The 25,408-nt window shown below is 40.8% G+C and overlaps 1 protein-coding gene across 1 annotated transcript; it reads right to left on the reverse strand.

The window, feature by feature from the left end:
* Positions 1–760: 760 nt before the first annotated feature.
* On the reverse strand, positions 761–25,258 carry f5 (coagulation factor V). Its single transcript, XM_078262654.1, has 25 exons — positions 25,065–25,258; positions 23,955–24,040; positions 20,872–20,994; positions 19,225–19,437; positions 18,316–18,471; positions 17,385–17,606; positions 16,760–16,925; positions 15,454–15,634; positions 14,348–14,444; positions 14,032–14,237; positions 13,637–13,784; positions 13,276–13,488; positions 10,086–12,639; positions 9,389–9,557; positions 8,524–8,760; positions 7,505–7,721; positions 7,082–7,261; positions 5,182–5,298; positions 5,008–5,079; positions 4,478–4,563; positions 3,971–4,126; positions 3,727–3,871; positions 2,167–2,318; positions 1,723–1,905; positions 761–1,572 (listed from the first exon to the last, which is right to left on the reverse strand). The coding sequence occupies exons 1-25, from the start codon at positions 25,226–25,228 to the stop codon at positions 1,426–1,428; spliced, it is 6,390 nt and encodes a 2,129-aa protein (XP_078118780.1). The 5' UTR covers positions 25,229–25,258; the 3' UTR covers positions 761–1,425.
* Between the last annotated feature and the right edge of the window lie 150 nt (positions 25,259–25,408).

Raw genomic sequence — 25,408 nt, forward strand, 5'->3', positions numbered from 1 at the left:
ACAATGAAACAATGAAAATCTGACTTGTAAATGGAACATGTTCAACTCGGGTATGACGTTATTCCCAGCTTTGCCTTCTGAGTTCCGATGTAAATGGAACACACTATTACTCTGATTAAGTGAATAACTGGGTTATGCCAGTTCTCGTCTTATACATGAACGGGGAAGAATGGGAAGAATGACAGAAGTAACTCTACTCAGGGCATAGGTTTTGTTTCACCATTGGGTGGGACACATTGGGTGGTGAGCTCAACAAATCTAACAAATCTATTAGAGAATGAGCCAGAAGCTCCAAAGTTTCTACATAAAATCTACATAAAAGACATGAAATCACAAGAAATCACATCTTTAATTTCTCCTGCTGTGTTCTTTAACCCCCTAAATGTAGCACAAGTAGATGGATATATCCCATGCATCCCCCCCCGAAATCTACGCCTTTGTCCGGTACAGTAGGTGGCACTCTTTCAACACACAACAGGGTTTTTCTTCCGGTTGACCAATGTAAATTAGTACAATTTAACAACCTAATGTTTGATTCACACTCATGTCACAGCATAGGAAAGCACAGTGCTCTCACCAGATGATCTTTAACCAGTGTAGCCCGGTGTAGCCCAGTGCCGGGTGGAATTAGCAAGCTAACATTAGCTAACGTTAACGTTTGCCAGTTCTCACACTCATACTTTGGATACCGAGACAAATAGAATCAAAAATGAATTCATGTACCCATACGTCACTGAGCTGGACACTGAAAAAGTAAGAATGGTAATTATTTTTATTAAAAAATAAATTACATCTGTATTTACATTCATTTATAGTCATTTCTGATGTCATATATCAGCTTAAAAATGCAACTAGTATTTCAAAAACATACAACTGTTGACAAAAGGGTTAAGATTACTCATGCGTACTGCACTTACCACTGAGTTTTATAACTCATTTAACTGGGCATACATTTGTATAATAAAAGCACTTTGCACATTGGATTTTGACATTACTAAGAAATAAATGTATGTTTGCGTTTGCCCACACACAAGGGCTCTGATTTATAGGGATGTAACGAAGCATCGTGAATCGGTTAAATCGTTATAAATGTGTTAAGATTACAACCGGTTGAGATAAAAAAAAAATGGAGTTTAAACAGCCGTAATCTACTTTTTAGTTCATTTATTTGAAGAGATTTCTTTTCTTTTTAGGTCGTTATTTTGATTTTTAAATGTAATTATTATTATTTTATTTATTTTTTGTTATTTATAGTAACATCAAATACAGTTGTAGTGTCACTTTTAATAAGAGGACATGTCACACTACATGAGTAATGTTTCAGTCTGCATGTGCATGGTTGATTTGACCTGTCATGATTTCGTATAGGTGTGTGTGTGTGTGTGTGTGTGTGTGTGTGTGTGTGTGTGTGTGTGTGTGTGTGTGTCACTCAAAGTCACAGCCCAGTAGTTCTATTCTCATAGTGATGGAGTTCATCCAGCTTATTGGGATGATTCGGACGAAGCGGGAGAAAATAGGAGGGTATATGTAGTTTTTCACATGGTCGTTGTTATTGGTATTTCCCAAAAAAGTCTGGATTTGGTGAGAGAGAGAGAGAGAGAGAGAGAGAGAGAGAGAGAGAGAGAGAGAAATACATTGGTTAGAATCACTTATCTTGTCCACTCATACGTAGTAAATAATAATGAATGATTACATTTCCCATGTGATTTAGCCACCACTCACCTTGGAAGGAATGCTCTCATCATCTGTGTACTGGTTCCACTTGATCCCATTGGTGCTGTACTGCAGAGCGTAGGACATGACGTACATCTCTTTCCCCAGAGACTTGGCTCCTTGCGTCATGATACCTGTGATCTTCTTAATTTTGGTAAGCTCCACCTGAAGCCACTGGTTCATGTTCCCATGCTGTGGAAGAGACAGACAGAGAGAGAGAGAGAGAGAGAGAGAGAGAGAGAGAGAGAGAGAGAGAGAGAGAGGTTTGAAAATTTGATCAACTGCACAGGCATACAATTCACACATTTTCAAGGGCTTTTAGGGGCTGCGGGTGTGGGTATACAGCTAGCAGGTCACTCAGATCCTGTGTTACAGGAACATAACATTCTACCTGATGCTTACTAATTTAATTTCATTTATTTTGACCTGTCATGTCAGTTTTAGGATTTGTACCTTAGCCTGCCATGCATTGATGGTTCCCTGTGTGTTGAGGCGTGCGAGAGAGGGTCTCCAGGGTCCAGAGTACCAGCTGGTAGCTGTGGAGCTGGCTGTGATTTGATGGTCTTCTATCAGTCTGCTCTCCATCCCCAGAGGCACAGAGCAACCTGACACAGGAGATTAGAAATGTCACATTTACAGAAACCCCAACTCTGTGACACTACTGGAGTACATACTGTGTGTACACTAGGGCTGGGTATCGGAACTCAATACCTTTAAAGCAACACCAAAGATTCTTTTGTACCTTAAAATAATGTTTCCAAATCGTTTCAGTGGTTCATCAACTCGTAACAGGGTGAACAGCACTTCTGCATTCACTTCGCGGCCCTCAATTGGCTATAACCACACTATGCAAGTTTGCCAGATCGGGTAGCAGATCTGTAATTCGAATGAGACATACGACAGCGGTAATGGACAATTCCGCTTCCAACCTGTAGGGGGACCGCAGAGGAAAAGTGCATTGGTGTTGCTTTAAGGCCGTAGTGTCAAGCTAAACTTCACTGGAAAATGAGAATTACATCAATTATCTTTTATTTAGAAAAAGTCAAATATCTTTGAGTCTTCTCACTTACAGTTTGGTCGACACAAACCCCTAAAAAAGTCAGCGAAAAAATTCTTTAGGCATCATAGACAACAAACAACAAAAAAACGTCCGAAAAAAGCGACAAAAACTAGGTGGGCTGAAATCTTTTGTGGCCCTAAATTGATATGCAGGCCTGATCCAAATCTGCGAGGGGCCTTGAGTATGAAACATGTGCTTTAAGGTATCGACCAAAATAACCCAGTACCAAGTAGTATCGAAACTTCTCCAGTCAAACAATACCTGCATTTATTAACTTTTGTACCCAGGTCTAGAAAGAAACGCAGACAATCACTGCAAGCGTTCTTCGACTGAATGCGACGTGTGATTGGCCCACTACGGCAGCAGCTGCAACCCATACAGTGTGATGAAGTCGAGCGTGGAGTATCAGTTCAACAGGCCGAGATGCCACCAAAACGTTCGAAAAGTATGGCTTTACTACACGTTTGTCTGTGGCCTCTGATAAAAATAGTTTATTTCAAATGAAGTATTCTTATTGGTATCTGTGTCACCTTAAAGGAGAATTCCGATCGATTTCAACACGTAGCTCTGTTGTTTGTAAATTTGGAGTGCTGTCAGTAGCGAGAAAAACGGAAACAATCGGTGTTGCCTACACCGCGTTATCCTCCTGCTAGCGTTAGCACCCAGGAGGCTGAAACCGGGCAAGTTTTAAACGTGCTTTTAGCCTCTTAACATGTTCGAAATGTCATTACAAGTGCTCCCCATGTGAAGTGATTCCTACCGAGTGAACACAGTGAATCTGACTGCAGTAGATGTGAAAGAAATGTATAAATGTTGTGCTAATTCAGCTCTGTTTACTTCTGGTGTTGAACTCTTAGACAAACATAAGAGAGAATCCAAAAGTGGATTATGCATATTTCGCGAATTTGAAAAAAACTAATTCCACGGCGCGCACGTGTACAGTACCATCTTACCGTCGAGCTCACAGCCGTAGAACTCCATGCGGACTGTGGCTTTGCCGTACCAATCGATGGGATGGAGCCTGATAAAGCGTCCAACCACAGGAGGAAAGAAGGTGTTTTTCTTTTCCTCGTAGGCTTCCTGGTTCCCAGAGAATATCTGGTGAAAGAGGGAGAGGCAGACAAATGGTGATCACACACTGCTCTCTTAGTTTGTATCTGTTGCCGCATTGATCAAAAGTGATCAAACTTCTCCCACCTTCCTGAGGTCCCTGCTGTCGCCCTTATAGAAGATCCACTTCTGGCGGTCGGTGCTGTAGGAGATAGCATACTTGACCACATATTGGGAATATAACATCTGCCTGGCTCCCTGCGTGGCCACCTGGCTGATTACAACTGGCCGCTGGAAGTCCACCTGTGCAGGGGGAAGTCCACAGGTAGCGGAATATTTTTATTATCATATATCACATATGTGTGTGTATTTCAACCATTAAACAAACAAACATCTTAATGCAAACACCAAATTTCAAGTCCTGAATTAAAAGGAGCAGAAAGATGACATATATATATATATATATATAATCTGCCCCCTTCTTTCACAAAACATACAGTACCAGTACGCACCACGCACGCACGCACGCACGCACGCACGCACACACACACACACACACACACACACACACCACACACACACACACACACACACACACACACACACACACACACACACACACACACACACACTTCTAACACTGACAACACATACCTGAATCCAGCTCATGTTCTGCTCTGTGCTCCATGCGTTGAATTTACCCGGATTGTTCAATCTGGCAAGATGGGGCATCCAGTATCCTTCAAAGATGGAAATATTGTCATTCCTCCTGTGACATATTGCATATAGACGTTTACAGCAATAATTCATTGTCAACTATCAAATTAATCGCCCATTTTGATAATCGAATAGACGGTGTGAGCCATTTTTATGGAGAGAAAAAAATTCTCTGATGTCAGCTTGTTAAATGTGAATATGTATGTATTTCGTCTCTCCTCTGTGACAGTAAACTGAATATCTTTGAGTTATGGACAAAACGAGACATTTGAGGACGTCTTCTCTGGCTTTTGGGAAACACGGATCGACATTTTTCGCCATTTCCTGACATTTTATAGACCAAACAATAAATAATAATCAACAGATTAATCGACAATGAACATAATCGTTAGCTGCAGCCCTATACAATAATTCCAAAAGTCAGTGTGATTGCAGTAGGACCACAGATGGGTGCGTTGCTACTGTACCTCTAGTGTTGATCGCTGTGATCTGGTTGTCTTTCACACTGCCTGATTCCAAACCCAGTGGACGGTAGCACTCTTGGAGGAAACATAATATAATATCTCAATATAGAAGCACAACATAACAGTATGTCTAAATGCTACAGGGTGTTTTTTTTTTGTTTTTTTTTTTATTTGTACCTTTATCTAGAACCAGAAAGAGGGTCTGCATGCCCTTCTCTTGGTTGAAACTAACTTCCGTCTCCAGCTGCCACAGGCCAGGTTTGGATGGATACATCTCCAGAGTAGCAAAGCTCCCTGAAAGACAGTTTGTAACAAAAATGACATTGAAACCAATGTTGACATCCAATGTAGCCGGTAGATATTCTCCGCATTCAGTGGTGGAATGTAACTCAGACATTTACACAAGTACTGTACTTAAGTACCCATGTGTTAGGTACTTGTACTTTACTTGAGTTACTATGTAGCTGTGGTGGAGTGTAAAACACAGTACAATAATGTTACTTCATATCAGAAGCAAACATTGTTCTTTTCTTATACTCTTAAGCAGTGGTGGAATGTAACTAAGTATATTTACTCAAGTACTGTACTTCAGTACAAATTTTGAGGTACTTGTACTTTACTTGAGTCTTTTATTTTCATGCCACTTTCTACTTCTACTCCGCTACATTTCAGAGAGAAATATTGTAGTTTTTACTCCTCTACATTCATCTGACAGCTTTAGTTACTAGTTACTTTACAGATTAAGAGTTTTGCACACAAAACACATGTAGTCTATAAAGTACAATGTTTTATTTTACATTAAACTAGTCCAGCTGACATGACTAGACCATTAAACACATGGCAGAACAATTTTGATTGTTTCCAGAGTACATTTTCCTGATGAAACGTACATACTTTTGTAACAGACTACCTTTACAGTGTGGTATTAGTACTTTTACTGAAGTTAAGGATCTGAATACTTCTTCCACCGCTGTCTGCATTACAGTTTTGAGCTATTGTCAATTAAAATACTTTACACCTCTTGTGCTGAATTCCCTGAAATGCTCCATGAGACAGCCTTCAAATAGTCTTCAAATGAGTTGAAAGCAGTATGGCCGTTTGGTCAGTAGGGCGAGCTGTTGACTGTGGAGTTGCTTTATCACCACATGGTAATTAAAGGTGTAGCAAGTGATGTTAATCCAAAGCATTTTTTTTGTCTAGCGCTCTGTTTTTTGTGTGCATAACATTTTTTTGTAAATTGAAAACAAACAGAAAGGAGTGCACGAGCCACAAACAATATTCCAGCCAATTGGCAACAGGCAGCGACAGTGGGAGGGGGAGGCAGCATTTGAATGTACCGGCCAGTAGTTCTCTGTCTGTGAATCTGGGGGTTGGAGCTTATAAAGGGGGGGGGGGCAAGCAGCAGTAAAACAGTGTGAAAATTCTGTGTGCGTTCATGAAGAGTGTAAGTAGGACTCGGCAATAAATGAATATATATATTGATATCGTGATATGAGGCTAGATATCGTCTTTGATATTGGATATCGTAATATCGTAATATGACATTGTGTTGTGTTTTTCTGGTTTTAAAGGCTGCATTAAAGTAAAGTGATTTGACCCACTTGACCCACAGTCATTATAGCCACATTACTAATGATTATTTATCACAAATCTCATTGTGTAAATATTTTGTGAAAGCACCAATTGTCAACCCTACAATATCGCCGCAATATCATTATCGAGGTATTTGGTCAAAAATATTGTGATGTCTGATTTTCTCCATATCGCCCAGCCCTAAGTGTAAGCTATATTTTCATTGTTCTTCACTTCTATGAGACATTAACATGTTTATTTTATATTTGAATGGTTTGTTGTAGAAGTAGTAGGCTACCGACCGCATGGCTCATTAAGCAAACCTGCTACATTGTATGTTTGACAAAAATGAGAGGTCTGTTTTCACATGTATATTATGTATATATAGAGTTCCACTCTGGATGAAGTTCCAGAGCAGTTTTAATACCGCTATTCAAAACTTGAAAGCACAAAAGCAACAGAAGATGTTATTCTGAATTTAGCAAATAGACGTGGTGTTGCTCACCAGGCAGCAGCGGGTAGACGGCTTGTCTGTAGCTGGTGGTCTTCTTGTGGAGGAACGTCTGTCCATGGAAGTGGACGCTCTGAAAGTCTTTGGGAGAACCCATGTTGATCAGGTACCAGCACACCAGCTGCTTGGTGTACATCCTCAGGCCCTTCAGGTTGTATGTAATGCCATTAATGGCTTGGGAAACAACAGACAAAAAGGTTTTGGTCTGGTTTTTCTGTTCTGTAACTGATCAATCTTGAATGCATGGAAGAAAAGATATTGCAGCTCAGTTATACCTACATATACTGACACAATGATATATTACCAAAAGTGTACGAACATACTCTGTGTGATTAAATTTGCATGTGATATAATCCTAGGATATCAAAAGGTTTTGGGCATTTAAAGCAGGCTAGTCAGAGGTACATAATGCATTACAGTGGAACTTGAGGTTCTCATTGGGGTTGCTATCCATTAATCTCCTTCGGCTTTTCCTCTGCATCATCTCTTTGTTCTCCTTGTAGTACCAGCTCTGCGACTCATCGAAGGTCATGAAAAGCAGCGTGAACTCCCGCATGTCATTTAACGTCTTGTCCAGGGTGCCCTCTCGACACACCAGCAAAGGCCCAATCAAGCCAGAGTGGATGTCTCTTTCCTAAGAGACAGATCATACGCTAGGTTAAATATTGGCTTAAAAAAAAAAGTGAATACCTTCCACTTTGCTCAACCCAAACACATCTGGGTTTGTAGAGGAATTACACAATCCTGGTGAAAATTGATACAGTTACTTTCAGCCTAGTCTCGCTTGCTCGGATCTCTACAGTGCTGCGGAGTAAGGTCTGGCTCCTTCACACATACAGTACGTCACAGTACTTACCAGTGTATCGCCGTGTGTATTTTGTCCATTGCAAATCCCTGCCAATTGGTACCAAAGCATCCCAGTTAGATAATAAATGCCATAAACATATTCTTTGTACATTTTTACCATCATTGTTTTAATTTAATATTTGCCTTTTTAACTGTAAGGTGTCCTTGAGTGCTATGAAAGGCGCCCATAAATAAAATGTAATATTATTATTATTATTATTATTATTCCCTGAAAGAACCAATCAGGCCTGCCTTGTTGCATGATCCAATTTTTCTTTAAAACTTGCCATTTTCAGTGAGTAGCTTGCTAACTCGAAGTTTGTTGTTGTTTCCCGAAACAAACAGTTTTGCAAGGCGAGGGACATCCGGCGGAAGATCCTGACAGATCAGACAGTAAATTAATTGTCGTCGATCCAGACTACTTTCAGCCCATTCATCTGTGTCCCACAGTGGGTTGTGTATGCCGCCGCTAGGGGTTGCCACATTCAGAAACTCATTCTATACACAGTGGCTTTAATTTGTATTTGTAAATAGCATTTATTCAATGCCTGACATACTAAACAATTGTCTACATAGTACAAATTACTCACAGGATTAACGCCAGAATAGTAGGCCCAGGTCCGACAGTGAGACTCGTCTGGCATTGGCCCAACCATAGAATTGACCTTCCATAAATATGTGAAAGTGGTATTGGGTTGAACCTCGTTGTCATATTTATACCAGTACTTAGAGCCATCTTCATAAGACAGACCCTCTGTCTGCTTGGTATAGGAAACCCCGTTTGGATGTAAAGAGTACGGACGGTTGGCTTTGTTCCTGAACACCACCTACAAGACAAAAAGACACACTTATTCATTTTCCTGCCGAGAGGTAGATGAAAAGATCAATGTCGGTAAATATGAAAGTCAGTTAGCTTAGTTTAGCACAAAGACTGTAAACATGGGGAATCAGCTAGCTCCCTGCAGGAAGTTACTGTTCCTGGCCAAGAAATAGTCCAGCAAAAATAAAACCCATGAAACCAAAACTTTTCTTTTTTGTCATTACACTTTGGGTTTTTGTACGGATCAAACTAATGAGATTTAACAAGTTAATTAGTGAGCTTTAGAGATGCTAGTAGACAGATTTTGTTACATGGAGAATGGCTAGCTATTGCCTTCGTTTTCAGTCTTTGTGCTAAGCTAACCGGCTGCAATCTCATGTTTAGCGTACAGACACTTCTTATTTTATTCTAAATAAGTAATTCTAACTCTTGGAAAAAAAGAAACTATGTGGTTATCCCAAAATGTCCAACTATTCCATTAAAGCATGGTTGACATAAAGCAACAATACAAACCATGTAAATGCTACAATTGATTAAAAAAAACAAACGAATGATGACAAAATACAATTTGAAAATGTGAGATCCCAGAACAGTTATACAGATTTGGGCTTTGCAGTCGATGCTGACAGTCTTACCATGATGCTTTGCCCAACCTCGGCCTTGAGGACAGGTCCCAGGATGCCGAGGTGCTCATCGAGCTCTCCACGGAAGTCAGGTGTGCTAAAGCTACTGTCCATGTAACCTCGGAAAACCACCTTGGTGAACTTAGTTACTTTGCTGTTTGGTTGCGATTCTTCCGGCCTCCTGTTGCGATAACAGGACAATATTTCATCATTGCATGTGTATAGCTGTGTACCTGATAGGGCTGCACGATAAAGAAAAGGCACCACTGAAAAAATAGAGTCAGTTACATTTTAAAGTGCAGTTTTCTATTGATATTTTCTTTCAACTAGCAAAAAATTGGAGTGTCTTTCGCAATATGTTTGCAACCTTTTGGGATGTGTATGATATGGCGCAAGTTGATATCGACGATAAAAGAAACGACCTAGAGCCCTAGAACCTGCTGTGAAGTTTTCCAATAAATCTATAACTAACTACGTGGCAGTGACTCAGTTGGTTGAGCAGGCGCACATATACAGAGGTTTACTCCTTGACACAGCGGCCGCAGATTCGACTCCGACCTGCGGCCCAATGCTGCATATCATTCCCCCTCTATCTCCCCTTTCATGTCTTCATCTGTCCTATGGAAAGAAAAGACTAAAATGCCCCAAAAAATGATCTTTAAAAAAAATCTATAACTAACTACTAACTTACTTCTATCTCTGAGCTTACCTCTGTCCGTAGCCAGCATAGTCCCACTCAACCTCCTCTGCAGCGAGGAAATAAGTCTTGACATTCGGGCCTGATAACTTTAAGTAGTATTTGGTGGTGTCATCCAGGTTGAGATTCTTGATGTCTACATCACCCTTGTAGGGGTCTATGTGTGACACATACTCGTATTCATCTGCCTTCACATTTTCCTCCAACCCTACATGATCTGGGTCGTCTCCAGGAACATACAGCTCGTAGTCACTGAAATCAGGCCGAGGCACACCGATGACCACAGGCTCGTTAATGAGCTCCTCCTCATCAGAGACGGGCTGTGATGAAAGCGGTCGTGCTCCACGCGGGGTTATGCCTGGATTGAACCCCCGGGGGGAGAATGGTAAGCCACTCTTGGCCTGAGGCTTGTATTCCTTCCTCCTCTTTGTTTTCATGCCTTGGCCCTTCTGAGGCCTCTGTCGGAGGTGCACCTTCTTGATCTTTTTTGGAGTTGGCGTCGTTTTAGGGGTTTGTTTCCCGATATATTTCATCATGTAGTCAGGGATCTCCACCGATTCCATTTGGTGAGTTCCCTCATAAGTCCAGTTGTGCCCCTGCGTTTTGACGTTGGTGGTTTTAATCACGTGCGTTTTGTTTTCTGTGAGGTAGATTAGCACTTCTTCAATGCTGTCTAAGGCGCTTAGCTCCTCAGAATTGTTCTTTCTTACCGTTTCGCTTGTGAGGTACAGCTCAGTCTCATTGGATAAACGTTCTGCAGGAGATGTGTGGTTCAACTCACCAGGAAAAGCTGTGACATTCTCCCAAATCTCTGAACTAATCTCCTCTGATAAATTTGATCTTAATGTATTCTCTGTTACATTATGTAAGGGCCCAGTTTTAAGCAAAACGTGTGTTACATTTTCAAGGCTGGAATTGGCTGAAATAGGCACACTTTCAGTGGAATTCATTTGAAGTCCATACTCCGGATCTGCTGCGGTAACCAGGGAGTCATTGTCACTCTCCACCTCCAACTCAAAGGTGATCAAGTTGCTTCTTTCTGTGCTGTTGATGCTAACCTCTACAACATCAGCCATTGGAATAGATGGCTCTGCTGTGGTGATTAGGGAGTCATTATCACTGGTTGTGTTGTCTGTGGCCTCCACTTCTAAATCTAAGATGGTCAAGTTGCTTCTCTCTATGCTGATGATGTTAACTTCTTCAACATCAGCCATTGGAACAAACAGCTCTGCTGCTGTGATTATGGGGTTTATGTCACTGGTTTCTTTGTCTGTGGCCTCCACTTCTAAATCTAAGATGGCCAAGTTGCTTCTCTCTATGCTGATGATGTTAACTTCTTCAACATCAGCCATAGAAATAAACATCTTGGCTGCGGTGATCAGGGAATCATTGTCACTGGTTTTGTTGTCTGTAGCCTCCACCTTTAATTCTGAGATGGTCAAGTTGCTTCTCTCTATGCTGGTGATGTTAACCTCTTCAACATCGGCCATTGGAATAGACAACGGAGGGTTTGTTGCGTCTGCTGACACGTTAACATGGTTAGCTGCTGTTTGATTCTCATCTTCCTTTTTTACACTGTGTGACAGAGAGGTGGCGTTGCTCTCTGGTGTACTGTGGAGATTGTTTGGGCTGGAATTGGATAGAGACACAGAGTAAGAAAACACATCCCCTCTGGCGAGTCTCTCCTCGGAGTCCTCCACCAAGACTACGCTCACGGAAGGCAGGTTATCACCAGTCAGGGTTACATGCACTTTTTCAGTCTCCAAGATGGAACTTGAATCTCCTCTTAAAGCTACACTAAGATTGGTAGTTTCTTGTAATGTTGCAGTATGATTGGTAATCTCTGTGGACACATTTTGAACCATTGATGAAACCGTAGCATTGTGAACGGTTGTGTTCCCAGACACTGTAACATTATCGAGATTTGATACAGAAGCACTGCTATCTGTTGTTATGCTGTCATTATTTAGGAATATATTTGGGCTATAATGGGTTGTGTTCTCTGTTTTATAAACCGTTGAATTGTCAAAAGATGATGGCGCACTACTGTTCTGCATATGTGTTGTATTCTCGCTCATGCTTTGGTTTAGCAAATTAACCGCTGTAAGGTTCAGTTCATCCACCTCTTCCCAATTTGAAATCAATGTCTCATTTAGTGTATTTGGCTTTGGAATAGAGGTTTCACTTCTATTCTTCGTCTCCTTGAAATTAGGGGTGATATTCGTATCTCCTTCAGGCACATCAACAGCATCATAATCGAGGAAAGAGAGGTCCAGCTGCTCCACACTCGAGGCCCTCGATTGGTTCTTCAGAGACCTGAGACCTAATTCATCTGCAAACATGTCTGTGTAACTGTCTGGCTCAGCGGGTGTTACAGGTTTCACAGGTTTGGGCTTCTCCTCATCCTTCTTGATTTCATCCAAGCTCAGAGGGTTCCACGCATTAAAGTCCATTGATTCGTCACTATACTCATACAGGTTGTCACGAAAGCACTCAACATCTTGAAACTTTACACGCATTGCTTTGGTTGTCCCATGGGAATTTAGGGAAGCCATGAGCCAGACACCTGGTTCAAGAAAGACACACAAAAACCATCCATGAAAAAACCAAGCAACTGTCACTTTGCAAATGCAAAGATGACGGCAATAAAGCTACAGTGTGCAACTATTCTATATTAATGAACTTCAGTTACAATTAAGCCATTGCCAAATGAGTTGATACAAAGCTCATTAAGCCTATCAGCTCCACAAAACTATCTCTGTATTCCTCAGTATGGCTATGTTTACAAAATGGTGTAATCTGGCGACATTAGTGCGCATCAGCTCAAGTAATGTGTTTTAAGCCACGGCTGAGAAAGCAACGTTTAGACGATTATGATTGGTTTAAAGAAATGCCAATAAACCAGAGCATGCTTTTCTCCCATCCCAGAATGCTGTGTGGACTAGCCAGACCCTCCTACGCAGCACTGTGGAGGAAGGTCTGGCAATGCGAGAGTAGCGTCTTGTGGATGTGCCGACAGTGTTGTTGCCATTAGTCAAAATTGCTCATGGGGACGCCGAAACTAAGCAATAGAGCTTTAACTATCAACTATTTAACTATTAACTCTCTGCTGTAACGATATTTTCTTAAAGTAAAAGTAACCCTACAGATGAAATATTTACATAATCTGACATAAAAGAAGGAATTGTAAGCCCTGACTGACCAATGTTGTCCATGTTCATAGTGATGGTCTCTCCAGTCATAGGGTAGAGGCTGAGGAAGTCCTCTGTCCGCCCATTCACCTCAAATGTATGGCCGTAGAAAGTAGCTGTCTGGATGTAGTCCTGTGCTCCAATGCTGGACACGTGCCATGTTGCAATCTCGCCATTGCAGAAGCCCAAGAGCGGGCCGCTCTCAAACACATAACCGTTGATTGCTGTGAGGACATACACATGAATATTAGTTGTTCGACAGGCAGTTCAAGACATTGCAGTCAGATGTGTAACCAAATAATGGAGTGAATATAGTATATCTTTTTAGGATGAGCTCTTATTAGCTTCAATTCGATTGTGGTAAAAACTTACAGTGCATGACATTGGACTTGTAGAAGTCTGGGTCTGCCTTGTTGATTTTGGATCGATCGCAATATTGGCGAATGTTTTCATCCAGGTACCAGCTCTTGTTCTCATCAAATACAGCCAACATAGCATGCTGTTCCTTGTCTGCTTTCAGCTGTAGAAACAAACCAAAAGTAAAACTTTGACTCTGACTTTTAATCTAACTAAAATGAAAGGAGTCTCTGTCTATCTGTCTTTTGATTTTCTCGACAACCGTTCATCTGATTGACACTGCATCTGGCGGGTGTATTTAAATGTGTTAAATGTGTAATACAGAATCAATTTATGGATGGGCCAACTGATCGACAGACAGACAAACATTAAACGACACGTACAAATTAATGAACGTAGAATCCTCTTACCTGCACCCCCCTGATATTGAGGGACCGATACTTGCAGATGAGGATTTGTCCTATCAGCCCTGAGGCGATGTCGCGCACTGTGTCCACTGCACTGTGGTACAGTCGTGTTAGACATCGAGAGTCTCCTTCGAGAGGCTCGTCCTCCTCGACCACTCTCCATATGTAGGTGTGTGTCTCACCTGGCTGAACACCATGAGACTGGTTGCCTGGCAAACACATTGGAAAATACCTCATCAAATTAATTGTAATCCTTTTATTTAATAAAACCAGAGTGGATACCAATACCCAAGTGTTACTGTGAGGAGAGATTTAGTACCTCCTGCTGGGTAGTTTACTCCCTCGTGTGACTTCTCTATTGTCAGACCATGTGGATAGATGCTGTAGGGCCTGGAGGCCATGTTCTTAAAAACAATCTTTAAAAAGGGACAGGAGGATGTGAGAAGATATGCCGTCTGTCGACAATGACAAATGCTGGATAATTATACTGGATGACCTGAAGGCCAGAATGAAAGTTTTAGAGTGACACATGATTCTTGAGTTGGCTCTGTGCTCACAGTCATTGTTTTAAAATACCACTGACAACAAGGCTTCTATGCTTATGCAGAACCTGGGGGATGGAGCCTGCACAGCCCTCAAGAAGACATGGGAAAGGGATTTGAGTATTACACTGGATGATGAGGAGTGGGACACAATTTGTAGGAATATTAAAACGCTGTCACGCTATGTGAGGGTGTGCCTCAAGATTCAAGTTTAAGATTATGCATTGATTCTATTGGACTCCCTCTAGATTGTTTAGACTTGGTTTGAAAGATGCACCAAATTGTTGGATTGCCAATTACTTCATGTCCTATGGTCATGTAATAAGGTCCAGGAATTTTGGACAGGGTTAGGAGATAACCTTTGTCGGATTGCAGCGACCCAGGTTCCATTCAGCCCAAGATTATTTGTTCTGGGAGATGGGTCAATCCTAAATGGGATGGATAAGCACATAAGAAGCTGGGTCCAGACTTGTTTAATGATAGCCAGACAGACTATTACTACTATATTTAAGGGGATGGAAGAATGAAGGGGTGAGTCCAGGAGTGGGCTTGTGAGATGGCTAGGGTGGCAGCGTTTGAGAAAATGTCATATGAATGTTTTTCCAGGCTGGATGTCTACACTAGGAAATGGAGAAATAACCTGAGCTATCTGGAGGGCTCCTATGAAGCTTCATGCTGGGGAGAAACTTGTATGATGGGCTTATGATCTGTCCACAGGTTTAAACCAAACCTTAAGACAGCTCTTTTAGCTTAGCATTTACAGTGCAGCTCTTCTTATTCTCGTATTGTGTTTTTCTGGTGTTTTATAATGAAGTGTGTTATGTGAATTATCATTTTGCAGACAAAGTGCTATAAACTTAGATTCATTTAAACGTGATCTCACCTTGATGACATCTCGGATTTGGGCTTTGATCACTGGGCCCAAGATCCCAAGCTCATTTTTCCTTTGCTTGGGCTCTAACCTTTCAGTGAATGACTCATTTCTGAACAGCGTGTACACTGCCTTCTTGTACTTCCCACCTATGCGTGTTGGTGACTGTCTCAGGTACTGCAACGTGAAGTCCCTACACAAAAGGATTAAAGGATTTATTTAATTTATGAGACATTGATATATAACTTCCGTAAAATAACAAGACCATTTGAAACACTGCACTTCAAGCTGTGTGGCAATGGCGTTTTTAATTGGTGCAAAACTGTTCTACTTCAAATAGAGCTCAAAGAGTTGAGAGATTCTCTCAATGGATGCAGCAGAGTGAAAGACGGAAAATAACTCCTAATATGTTTAACCTCTTTAGTGAAGCAAAAGTTGAAAGAAAAGCAGGTTTAGTGTTAAGAAACACGCTAATCAGCAGCACTTTCATAGTCTCCCTTTGACAACATACACAGCAATGTATATAACTTCAAATGCGATAGCGACAAATGAAAATACTACTTAAAGGACAATTCCGGCGCAAAATGAACCTAGGGGTTAATAACACATGTGTACCGAGTTGACCGTTCTCTGGGATATGTTTTCATGCTAATCGAATGTGTCTCTAGCTTTTAACAAGCTACCGCAAACTGGTAATTAGCTTATAATTCTAGCCTTCGGGGCAGAGGGTAAATCGCTATTTCTATACCACTAACAAGGCTAAAAATAGCACCACATTTACACGATGAACGCTGTGTTTGAGCTATGTTACTGGTTGCACGGCGTTTGTCGTTCGACTGGTCATGACTGTTTCCCAAGATGGCACCCGCATGTATACATGAACGCTACTGTCTTTTTAATCTATCTTTTTAATAAACTGTCTGTACACTTACAAAGTCTCAATGCTTCGGTTTACAGGTAGGGACCCTCATTATGCTACCGTGGAAGTGTGGCGCTATTTTGAGCCTTGTTAGTGGTGTAGAAATAGATATTTACCCTCTGCCCCGAAGGCTAGCGTTAGAAGCTAGCACTAGCTTGTTTCAAGCTAGAGACACATTCGATTAGCATGAAAACATATCCCAGAGAACGGTCAACTAGGTACACATACTGTATGTTATTAACCCCTAATCTCATCTCATCTCAATTTTCCTTTAAATTAATCATAAACACAAAGGATACATGTTGCTACAGAGGGATGTCTGATTAGTTTGCATGTGCACCTTTAGAAATGCTATGAAACTTGTGAAATATTTAAAATGGGTCCGTAAAAGCTGCTTACTCGTCGATGTGTTCGGGCATATTAGGTGCATAGTCCCAGACGATTTCCTCTGCAGCTATGTAGTACGTCCACGTCGTGCTGTAGCGTTTTTGTTCAGTGGTCATCCTTCGCTGGGGTGCTTTGAAGTTGTCACACTTTGTCACATCCACGAAACCATGCAGGCCAGCTGTAATAGTAGAAAGACATACATTTAGTTATCTATGTCGGATGATGGGTCTATTTGTCTTATAACTATGGCTGGGTATCGTTCAAAATTTTTTGTTACCGATACCAATACCGTGACTTTGATGCCGGTTCTAAACGATACCTTTTTCAATACCAATTTTATAAAACGAAAAGAAATTAGGGCACAAATCTTATTATTTATTTTTCAGCTCCTACTATGTACCGTTTTTCCTGCGTGTCTCTACGACGTGTAGCGTTACACAGCCAATCACAAACATTATTAGATCTTGGTAGAAGCATGCTGCATGCTGCATGCTTATTGGCTCACTGACACCGATGAAATTGGGTATTGAATGATGAGGCATTTGTCGCTACTCGTTACTTTAGAGGCAATTGGGTCTGTGCCTATAAAGTATTGAATTCGGTACCCAGCCCTACTTATGAGTGCTGAACCGCATACCCTCCATATGCTTGATGGTGTGTGAGGAGAGCAGCCAGCGGCCCGTGTGCAGAGCCACCATGCTGGCAGTGGCCGAGGAGCCGCTGATCACGCCCACTGATGACACTTTGTGGCCAGACTGCTGCAGCACTTGCCCGTTCATATGCACCGAGAACACCTCAGGCTCTGAGCTCATACCCACCAGATGCAGGCTCACAGAGGCGTAGGCACACACACTGACATCTGGACACAAAAGAGAAAAACTGTTGGCAACTTGTGTGTGTTTTATCTTTGAATTGTTTTGCCGGACATTTGGTGAACGTCTCTGCACTGACTCTACACCACATACTGTACACCACGACGTGTAACTCTCAATCTGTACATGTGAGCAGCGATGGAAGAAGTGTTCAGATCGTTCATTGGAGTAGAAGGAGCCACAACAGTAAACTACTGTAATACATCACTAAAGAGCCCTTGTTCCAAAGTAAAAATGAGGAAGTATTACGATTAAAATGTAAGTTTAAAGGGTAAAGTTTCATCAGCAAGAATTGCCCTGTTAATGTTTTGATGGATAAACTAAGTTATGATGTACACAATGAAGTGTCCTGCTATACAGAGACAATGCACAAGTTGGAGGCAAAGATTGCCAGCATGTTTTATATCAGTGCATTATTCCATTTATACAGTGAGCACATATCAAGTGCTAAAACTATTTTTCAATTAGTCAAATAATAGAAAAGTAATTAAATAATTTAATCAGCAAAAATGGCAAGAAAGTCTCTAAGTTGTCCAAAGAATTGATATAATAAATGTTTAATGAAACTTGTGATTTACACCCCTAACTTGCTGTTAAATATACTTTCTGCACTGACTTAGAACAGATGTTTCTCTATTGAACAGAACTCAGTCTGACTTGTCGTGATGTTTTAACAAAAGGACTGGACAGACTAACCAGGTAGCGATCCCATTGTGTATCCATTGATGGTGTATTTCACATGGTTGGCATGGCCTTTTGGTTTGTACTTGCTCTCATTCTCATCAAAAACCCCAAAGAGGAACACGTACTCCTGGTAGACGCCGACCTGCTTCCCCGACTCATCCAGACTGCCTGAGAGAGAGAGAGAGAGAGAGATGGAGAAATCCACTTAATGACCAGGTCATTTCAGATTCAGAGATTCCGATTCAGATAGTTGATTGTCATGTAAGCATATTACAAACACGAAAGAACAAAATTACTCAGACTTAGCAGCGTACACAGTAGTCTATATCGACGACGTTTCATTTCAGCGATTGCTCCGGGCACCAAATTATTCATTTTAAATTGAAAATGTCTTAACATGAATCCAACATATTATTAGCAAAATATAAATCAGCCTATTTGTGAAAAAACAGTGATGATAGGCTTACTGGCCATACAGTTAATCCCAAAGGATTCACTGTGCCACATGTATGTTTAATATTATAACATTATTTATAAAATCATACCAACAATTATTATTTGAATTGCTGTTTTATTCTATGCACTAAAAAGGTATGTATAAAGGCTTTACGCCACCCTACATCTTATTGTAGACCAGTTTAATATGAAACTTAATTGTATACAATATATCTGTAGTAGGGGGTCCCTGATCCGTCTCTCTTTCAGTTAAGGGGTCCTTGGCTTAAAAAATGTTGAAGACCCCTGGTTTTAAGAAATGCCAGTAAACCAGAGCACATTTTTTTCTCCCATCCCGGAATGCTGTGTGGACTAGCCAGACCTTCCTCCGTAGCGCTGTGGAGGAAGGTCCGGCGATGCGAGACTACGCACACAGTAACACACGGCAACTGCCATTTGAAACACAAGTCGCTTTTCGCCGCTTACCAGGCTTGCAGATGAGTAAAGCGCCAATGAGGCCTGAGTTGTAGTCCTCGACAACATTTGTGTGGGAGATGTAGGTGTAGGTGAGACAGGTAGGGTCGCTTGGCTGCGGCGAAACCTCTTTCGTCACCTCCCAGTAGTAAACGTGTTGGTGGTTCGGCCGCACAACGTCATCCTCTTTCTCTTTCTGGGACGTGTTGTCAAAGTAGTTGGCTCCTGCAAAATCACACAAAGCAGAGCAAAAACTTGCTTCGTTATGGACGAATACGGAATCATGATGGAACGATCGAATTAATTAGATCCCATCGCCAAGCAATCTGAGGACACTACTGACTATCCTGACAAACTTTGTGAGATGACATTCCTCTCAATTCCCAAAAAGAATGAAGACTTAAATAAAGAAGAGTTTCCTGGGCACCTGGGTAGCTCACCTGGTAGAGCATGCGCCCATATACAGAGACTGAGTCCTCAGCGGCAGGGGGTTCAGTTCTGACCTGTGGCCCTTTGCTGCATGTCATTCCCCCTCTCTTCCCCCCCCCCCCCCCCTTCATGTCCAAGCTGTCCTATCTAATAAAGGCCTAAAATACCCCAAAAAATGATCTTAAAAAAGCTGTTCAATTTTGAGACTCCTCTGCACTCTGACTTTCGCATTAAGAGCAAATTAAGGAGCACTTAGTGTTCATTTCCTACATTAACAACAGCAGTAATGTCCTGTTATTTTGCTCTACTGGACACAGACGGTGGTTTCCTCAGGCTTAGCAACGCTTCCTGTTGGACTTCAGTACCGTCTACTTTGATAATCTGTCCGTCCTGGTTAATATTTTAGAAAAAGACAAACAATGTTTGTGTGTTTTGGCCAATCTTGTGTAACAATTGAAATGAGTAACATCATGAGCACCCACAATGACCCTAACAGACAGATTGTGTTGCAGAGTGGTACTGTTACTGTCTTTGGGTTTGAAAGTAAGAAATACGTGTTGCACACTCTGGCTCAAAATGCATTTCTTTATGTTATTTAGACTACAAAACAATTCAATTCAATTGGGACGATGCAAATACAATAAAACGCATGATTTTGAACAATAAAGAAAGACAACACAAGCAGAGCAGAACTTAACTCAAGACAAGACACAGCACAGAAGCAAAAAAATGAGCAACAAAGCAGAACAGCTTACACGATAAAACAACAATCAACCAAGGATTGTTGGTTTTGAAAAAGGCCTAAGGGGCCGAAACGTCATCGAAATAAAATAGAGAAATGCATTTGGATCCACAGTGTGCGGGAGCGTGCCTATGTTCCCACAGCCCTATGTTCCCACATTTCTAATAGTATTTTTCAAAATTAGGTCCTAGGTTCCCAGTTTTAATGCTTTTGAAGCTTTTTTATGACAATTCTTTCACGCTTTTCTTTGACGGTTTTAACACTTTGGAGGCTATCTTTGACACTTTCAATGCACTTTTCTATGTACTCATCTGCTGCCCTTCTCTCGTTTGCCTGTTTGCGAAGCAAAAAGTTTGAATTATTACCCAATTTTGTGTTACATCCAGGCATCTAACCGAGTCCCCCTAAAGGTCTGATCCTAGAATCGCCCCTGGCCACAGCCGTGACATTCATCATTCATGCAGCATGGGGTTAACAGCCTCTCTCACCCTCTGACTGTTTCCCGTAAGCGATGCCGTGTGGGTGGATGCTGTACGGTTTAGTGGCCAGGTTTCTGAAAGTGACGACAATCGTCTCGCCCTCCTGAGCCCTCAGTGTGGGTCCAAGCAGACCTGCGGAGGAAGACAAGCTCAAGTTTATTTGGAATCCCCAGCACTTGTATATTTTGGTAAATCATCCTGACACACCAGTGACAACCCGTTATTTTTTTGACCAGCAAATATAAATTCACCATTGGCCCATATAATGTCGGTAATACTTTCCTAAGAAGGAATTAATATGGGATTTTAGGGAATATTCCTGGAAAGGAAAATGTACTTTGGTACTAATTACAAGGAAAATGGAGAACGTATTCAAAGATATAGAGATATACAAAGAGTCTGGTTTTATCATTATTTTTAAAGTGCTCATATTATGCTCATTTTCAGGTTCATAATTGTATTTAGAGGTTGTATCAGAATAGGTTTACATGGTTTAACTTTCAAAAAACACCATATTTTTGTTGTACTGCACATTGCTGCAGCTCCTCTTTTCACCCTGTGTGTTGAGCTCTCTGTTTTAGCTACAGAGTGAGACATCTCACTTCTGTTCCATCTTTGTTGGGAGTCGCACATGCTCAGTAGCTAGATAAGGACTACTAGCCAGTCAGAAGCAGAGTATGAGGGGGTGCCCTGACAGTACCTAGGTAAGGACTACTAGCCAGTCAGAAGCAGAGTATGAGGGCGTGCCCTGACAGTACCTAGGTAAGGACTACTAGCCAGTCAGAAGCAGAGTATGAGGGCGTGCCCTGACAGTACCTAGGTAAGGACTACTAGCCAGTCAGAAGCAGAGTATGAGGGCGTGCCCTGACAGTAGCTAGGTTAGGACTACTAGCCAGTCAGAAGCAGAGTATGAGGGAGTGCCATGCTAGCAGCTAGGCGAGCATTATAACGTGTGTTCCAAAGTGACCACGTTTGTCTCTGAAGTAAAGGCTGGACTACAATAGAGCTGTTTGGAGCAGTTTGTGAACAGTGTTTTCTGTTGGAGATGGTAAGTCCATCTAAAACTGACAGTTGCTTATACAGTTCTACATACTGGTGACCAGTGGTTGAAGAAGTAGTCAGATCCTTTACTTAAGTAAACACTGTAAAACTTTCAACCATAAATTTACAGTAATATACAGGCAGCAGCTTCACCAGTAAACTACTGTTTATTTACAGTACACATACTGTTTTTAAAGGCATTTTACTGTAAATAGACATAGTTTCTTACTGTATTATTTGAATGTACAGTAATATACTGGCTGCAGTGTACTTCCCGCCTTATCCTTTATTTTCCCAGGACGCATTGGTATTAACAGTAAATACCTGTAATCTGTAACATTCACAGATGGTGCTGTAATATTATTATTTTCTCCCAGAATGCATTGCCATTTACAGTAGGATCCTGTATTACATTAAAACAGTAAGATACTGTGAGATTGTTGCTGTACATTTACATCAAAGATTTACAGTGTACTAATACCAAACACAAACTGCATTTTGTTGTCTTTGTACTTGTACTCTGCACAATGACAATAAAGTTGAATCTAATGAAGACCATAATATGATTCAAATCATATTAACACTCAACACATCATTCAGGGAACCCTCATGCCTGAAGCATCTGCATTTGTTTTTATTCCTACTGTACACTCATTTATTCAGGTTGTAAAATCTGGATTATTTTGTTTTACTCTGATTTAGAAAATGAAAGGAATCAGCAGGTACTTACTAAGTGAACACGTTTCTATTTCCTCTCTCTATGTTTAATATGTTTGTTTGTTTATAGCAAATTCCACATACGTGTACTTATTGTGGCAATGAAACCTTTTCTGATTCTGATTCTAAGCTCATCTGAATAGTCTTGACTCGCACTCTGTTGTTGAAGTTGTACCGTGTAGAAAGTCTGTCTTTGTTTCATTTCTCTGGCAGCATGTTCTTCCTCCTATAGTATCAGCGTTTCTCTAACACAGAGATCTTCAACAGTGGGTCCAGGGCCCCTAGGGGGGTCCTCAGACTTACTGCAGGGGGGGGGGGGGGGGCACCAAATTATTGTTAATTTTTTTGAAAGTGTTTTTGGTTACACTTTACTTGAAGGTATCTACATAAGAGTGACATGACACTGTCATGAACGTGTCATAAACATTATAACAAGTCATAAATTGTTAACTCTGCCACATGTATTTTTAACATTATAACATAATAAAATCATGCCAACACATATTTTAACAGCTTAGTATTCTATGCACTATAAAGGTATGTATAAAGGCTTATTATGTACAGTATAAACGTTATTGTAGGCTCAATTTAATATGCAACTTCATTTTATATAGTATGTAGTAGGGGGTCCTTGCTCCGTCTCACTCTCAGTTAAGGGGTCCTTGGCTTAAAAAACATTGAAGAACCCTGTACTAACACACACTTAGACACACACCGCGTCACACACATTAGTTTGCAACATGTAGGAACAACGTCATATCTTAAATTAGGACCAAAGTACATAGTTCTTTTTAACCCTTGTGTTGTCTTCCTGTCGACCATGCAACTTTTTTTTTACTAACTTATTACCAGTTTTACACTTTTTTTTCTTGAACTAATGGTCAATAAACCTAATTTATATGAAATTATATTTAACTTTTGAGTTAAAAAGCTGAAAATTGTGAATTATTTCGACTTATATTTAAGATCAGAGGAAGGTATGAAGAAGTTTAGTCAGGATACTGTTTTAAAACCTTGTCATTGTTTTTTTCAAATGCTATAAAACACCCACAATTCAATGAAAGTAGTGAACCGATCCTTCATTTTACTTGTGCAGAGCCATCCAACTTATTTTGGGGAATTTAGGTTGAAAGAAACCCAAATTTCTGATATAGAAACTTTGAAAACGGATCAAATATGACCAGAGGACAACAAGGGTTAAGAAACCCGTTGTGAAATAACTGTTATGTACGTATGAATTCCTTTCATGTGTAATGGTAAAAAATATAATAAGGAAAAAAAGAGGACGTGTTGGTAGAAATAAGAGCCAGACAGACTGTGTGATCATGGTTTACCTAACCAGGAGGGATGAGGCTTAGGCTGTCTGAAGTCTTTGTCATCATACTCCCGAAAGACCACTTTCTTATAGGTGGGCCCAAGCCTAAGGAGTAAAAGGAAAAACACAAAACATGACTCAGCACACAAGAACACACATATCGTACACACCAGCACAGCATACCAAGATATGGTCTCCAAGATATAGACTACAAGAAATGACGTTTTTCCTACATGTTGCAACTAATGTGTGTGACCCAGTGTGTGTCTAAGTGTGTGTTAGAGAAACGCTGATACTATAGGAGGAACAACATGCTGCCAGAGAAATGAAACAAAGACACACTGTACTGTTTCTACACGATACAACTTCAACAACAGAGCGCGAGTCAACTATTTAGATGAGCTGAGATCAGAATCAGAAAAGGTTTCATTGCCACAATAAGTACACGTATGTGGAAGTTGCCTTGGTGAAAGGTGCATACAGTACATAAACAAACAAACAAACATATTAAACATTAATGTGAAATACACATTAAATACAGAAAAACTAAAATATACATGCAAAATAACTGTTGCATAAGAAAAAAGAGGCTGGCGGTGGACAGAATTCAAATAAATCAATAATAATGAGACACAGATGAAAGAATATAGTAGGAATATCATAATGAATCAAAACAGTCATCAACTAGAGCTGTAGCCATTCCTAATGGTGCTGTACAATTAATTGTCTCTTTCACTCAAATTTACTTTAAAAAAAAAATCTTTTGGTTATATCACTATTACATGACCTAGATGATGTAATAACACAAATACACAGCCTATGAAGTAAAAATACCTCTTTAGTATCATACTTTCTTTTTTTCTAACTTGTCATTTTTGTTGCTCTGAACATATTTAGGGTCAAGTGCAAACAACTAACAATTAAAATAATAAAATTATATAATCCGACAAACGATCACTTATATAATTACAGTTTTTTTAGCAATGAATGCGGTTAAACAAAGAAACTGCGATTGTGTAAATAAAAAAAAAGTTGACAATTAGACAAGTACGTCATATTTGCTACAGGCCTATCATCAACACCTGTTGCATGTCTATTTGTTGTCATTTAATATCACATATCCTCCTACCTGTCTGTGTCATTGCCAGCGTAGTCCCAGTCTATCTCAACAGCAGCGATGTAATAGTGTCTCTCCTTGGGTTGCTGCTGGTCTGCTTTGACATGGAGGACAGTCAGAAGAGCCAGGACAGGCAGAAGACACCAAGCTCCAGCAGCCCGGGCACAGAGCCTCATATCTGGGATCAGTCCTCCAGGTGAAACCGGTCTGCTCTACAAGTGAAGAAGCTGTGATCTGACAGAGAGGTCCGCTCAGTGCTTTATCTGTCACTGACACACACACACACACACACACACACACACACACACACACACACACACACACACACGCTCTCATTTAAACATTATGTCCTAGGG

Source organism: Sander vitreus, chromosome 11 (assembly GCF_031162955.1).
Source record: "Sander vitreus isolate 19-12246 chromosome 11, sanVit1, whole genome shotgun sequence".
Classification (NCBI taxonomy): Eukaryota; Metazoa; Chordata; class Actinopteri; order Perciformes; family Percidae; genus Sander; species Sander vitreus.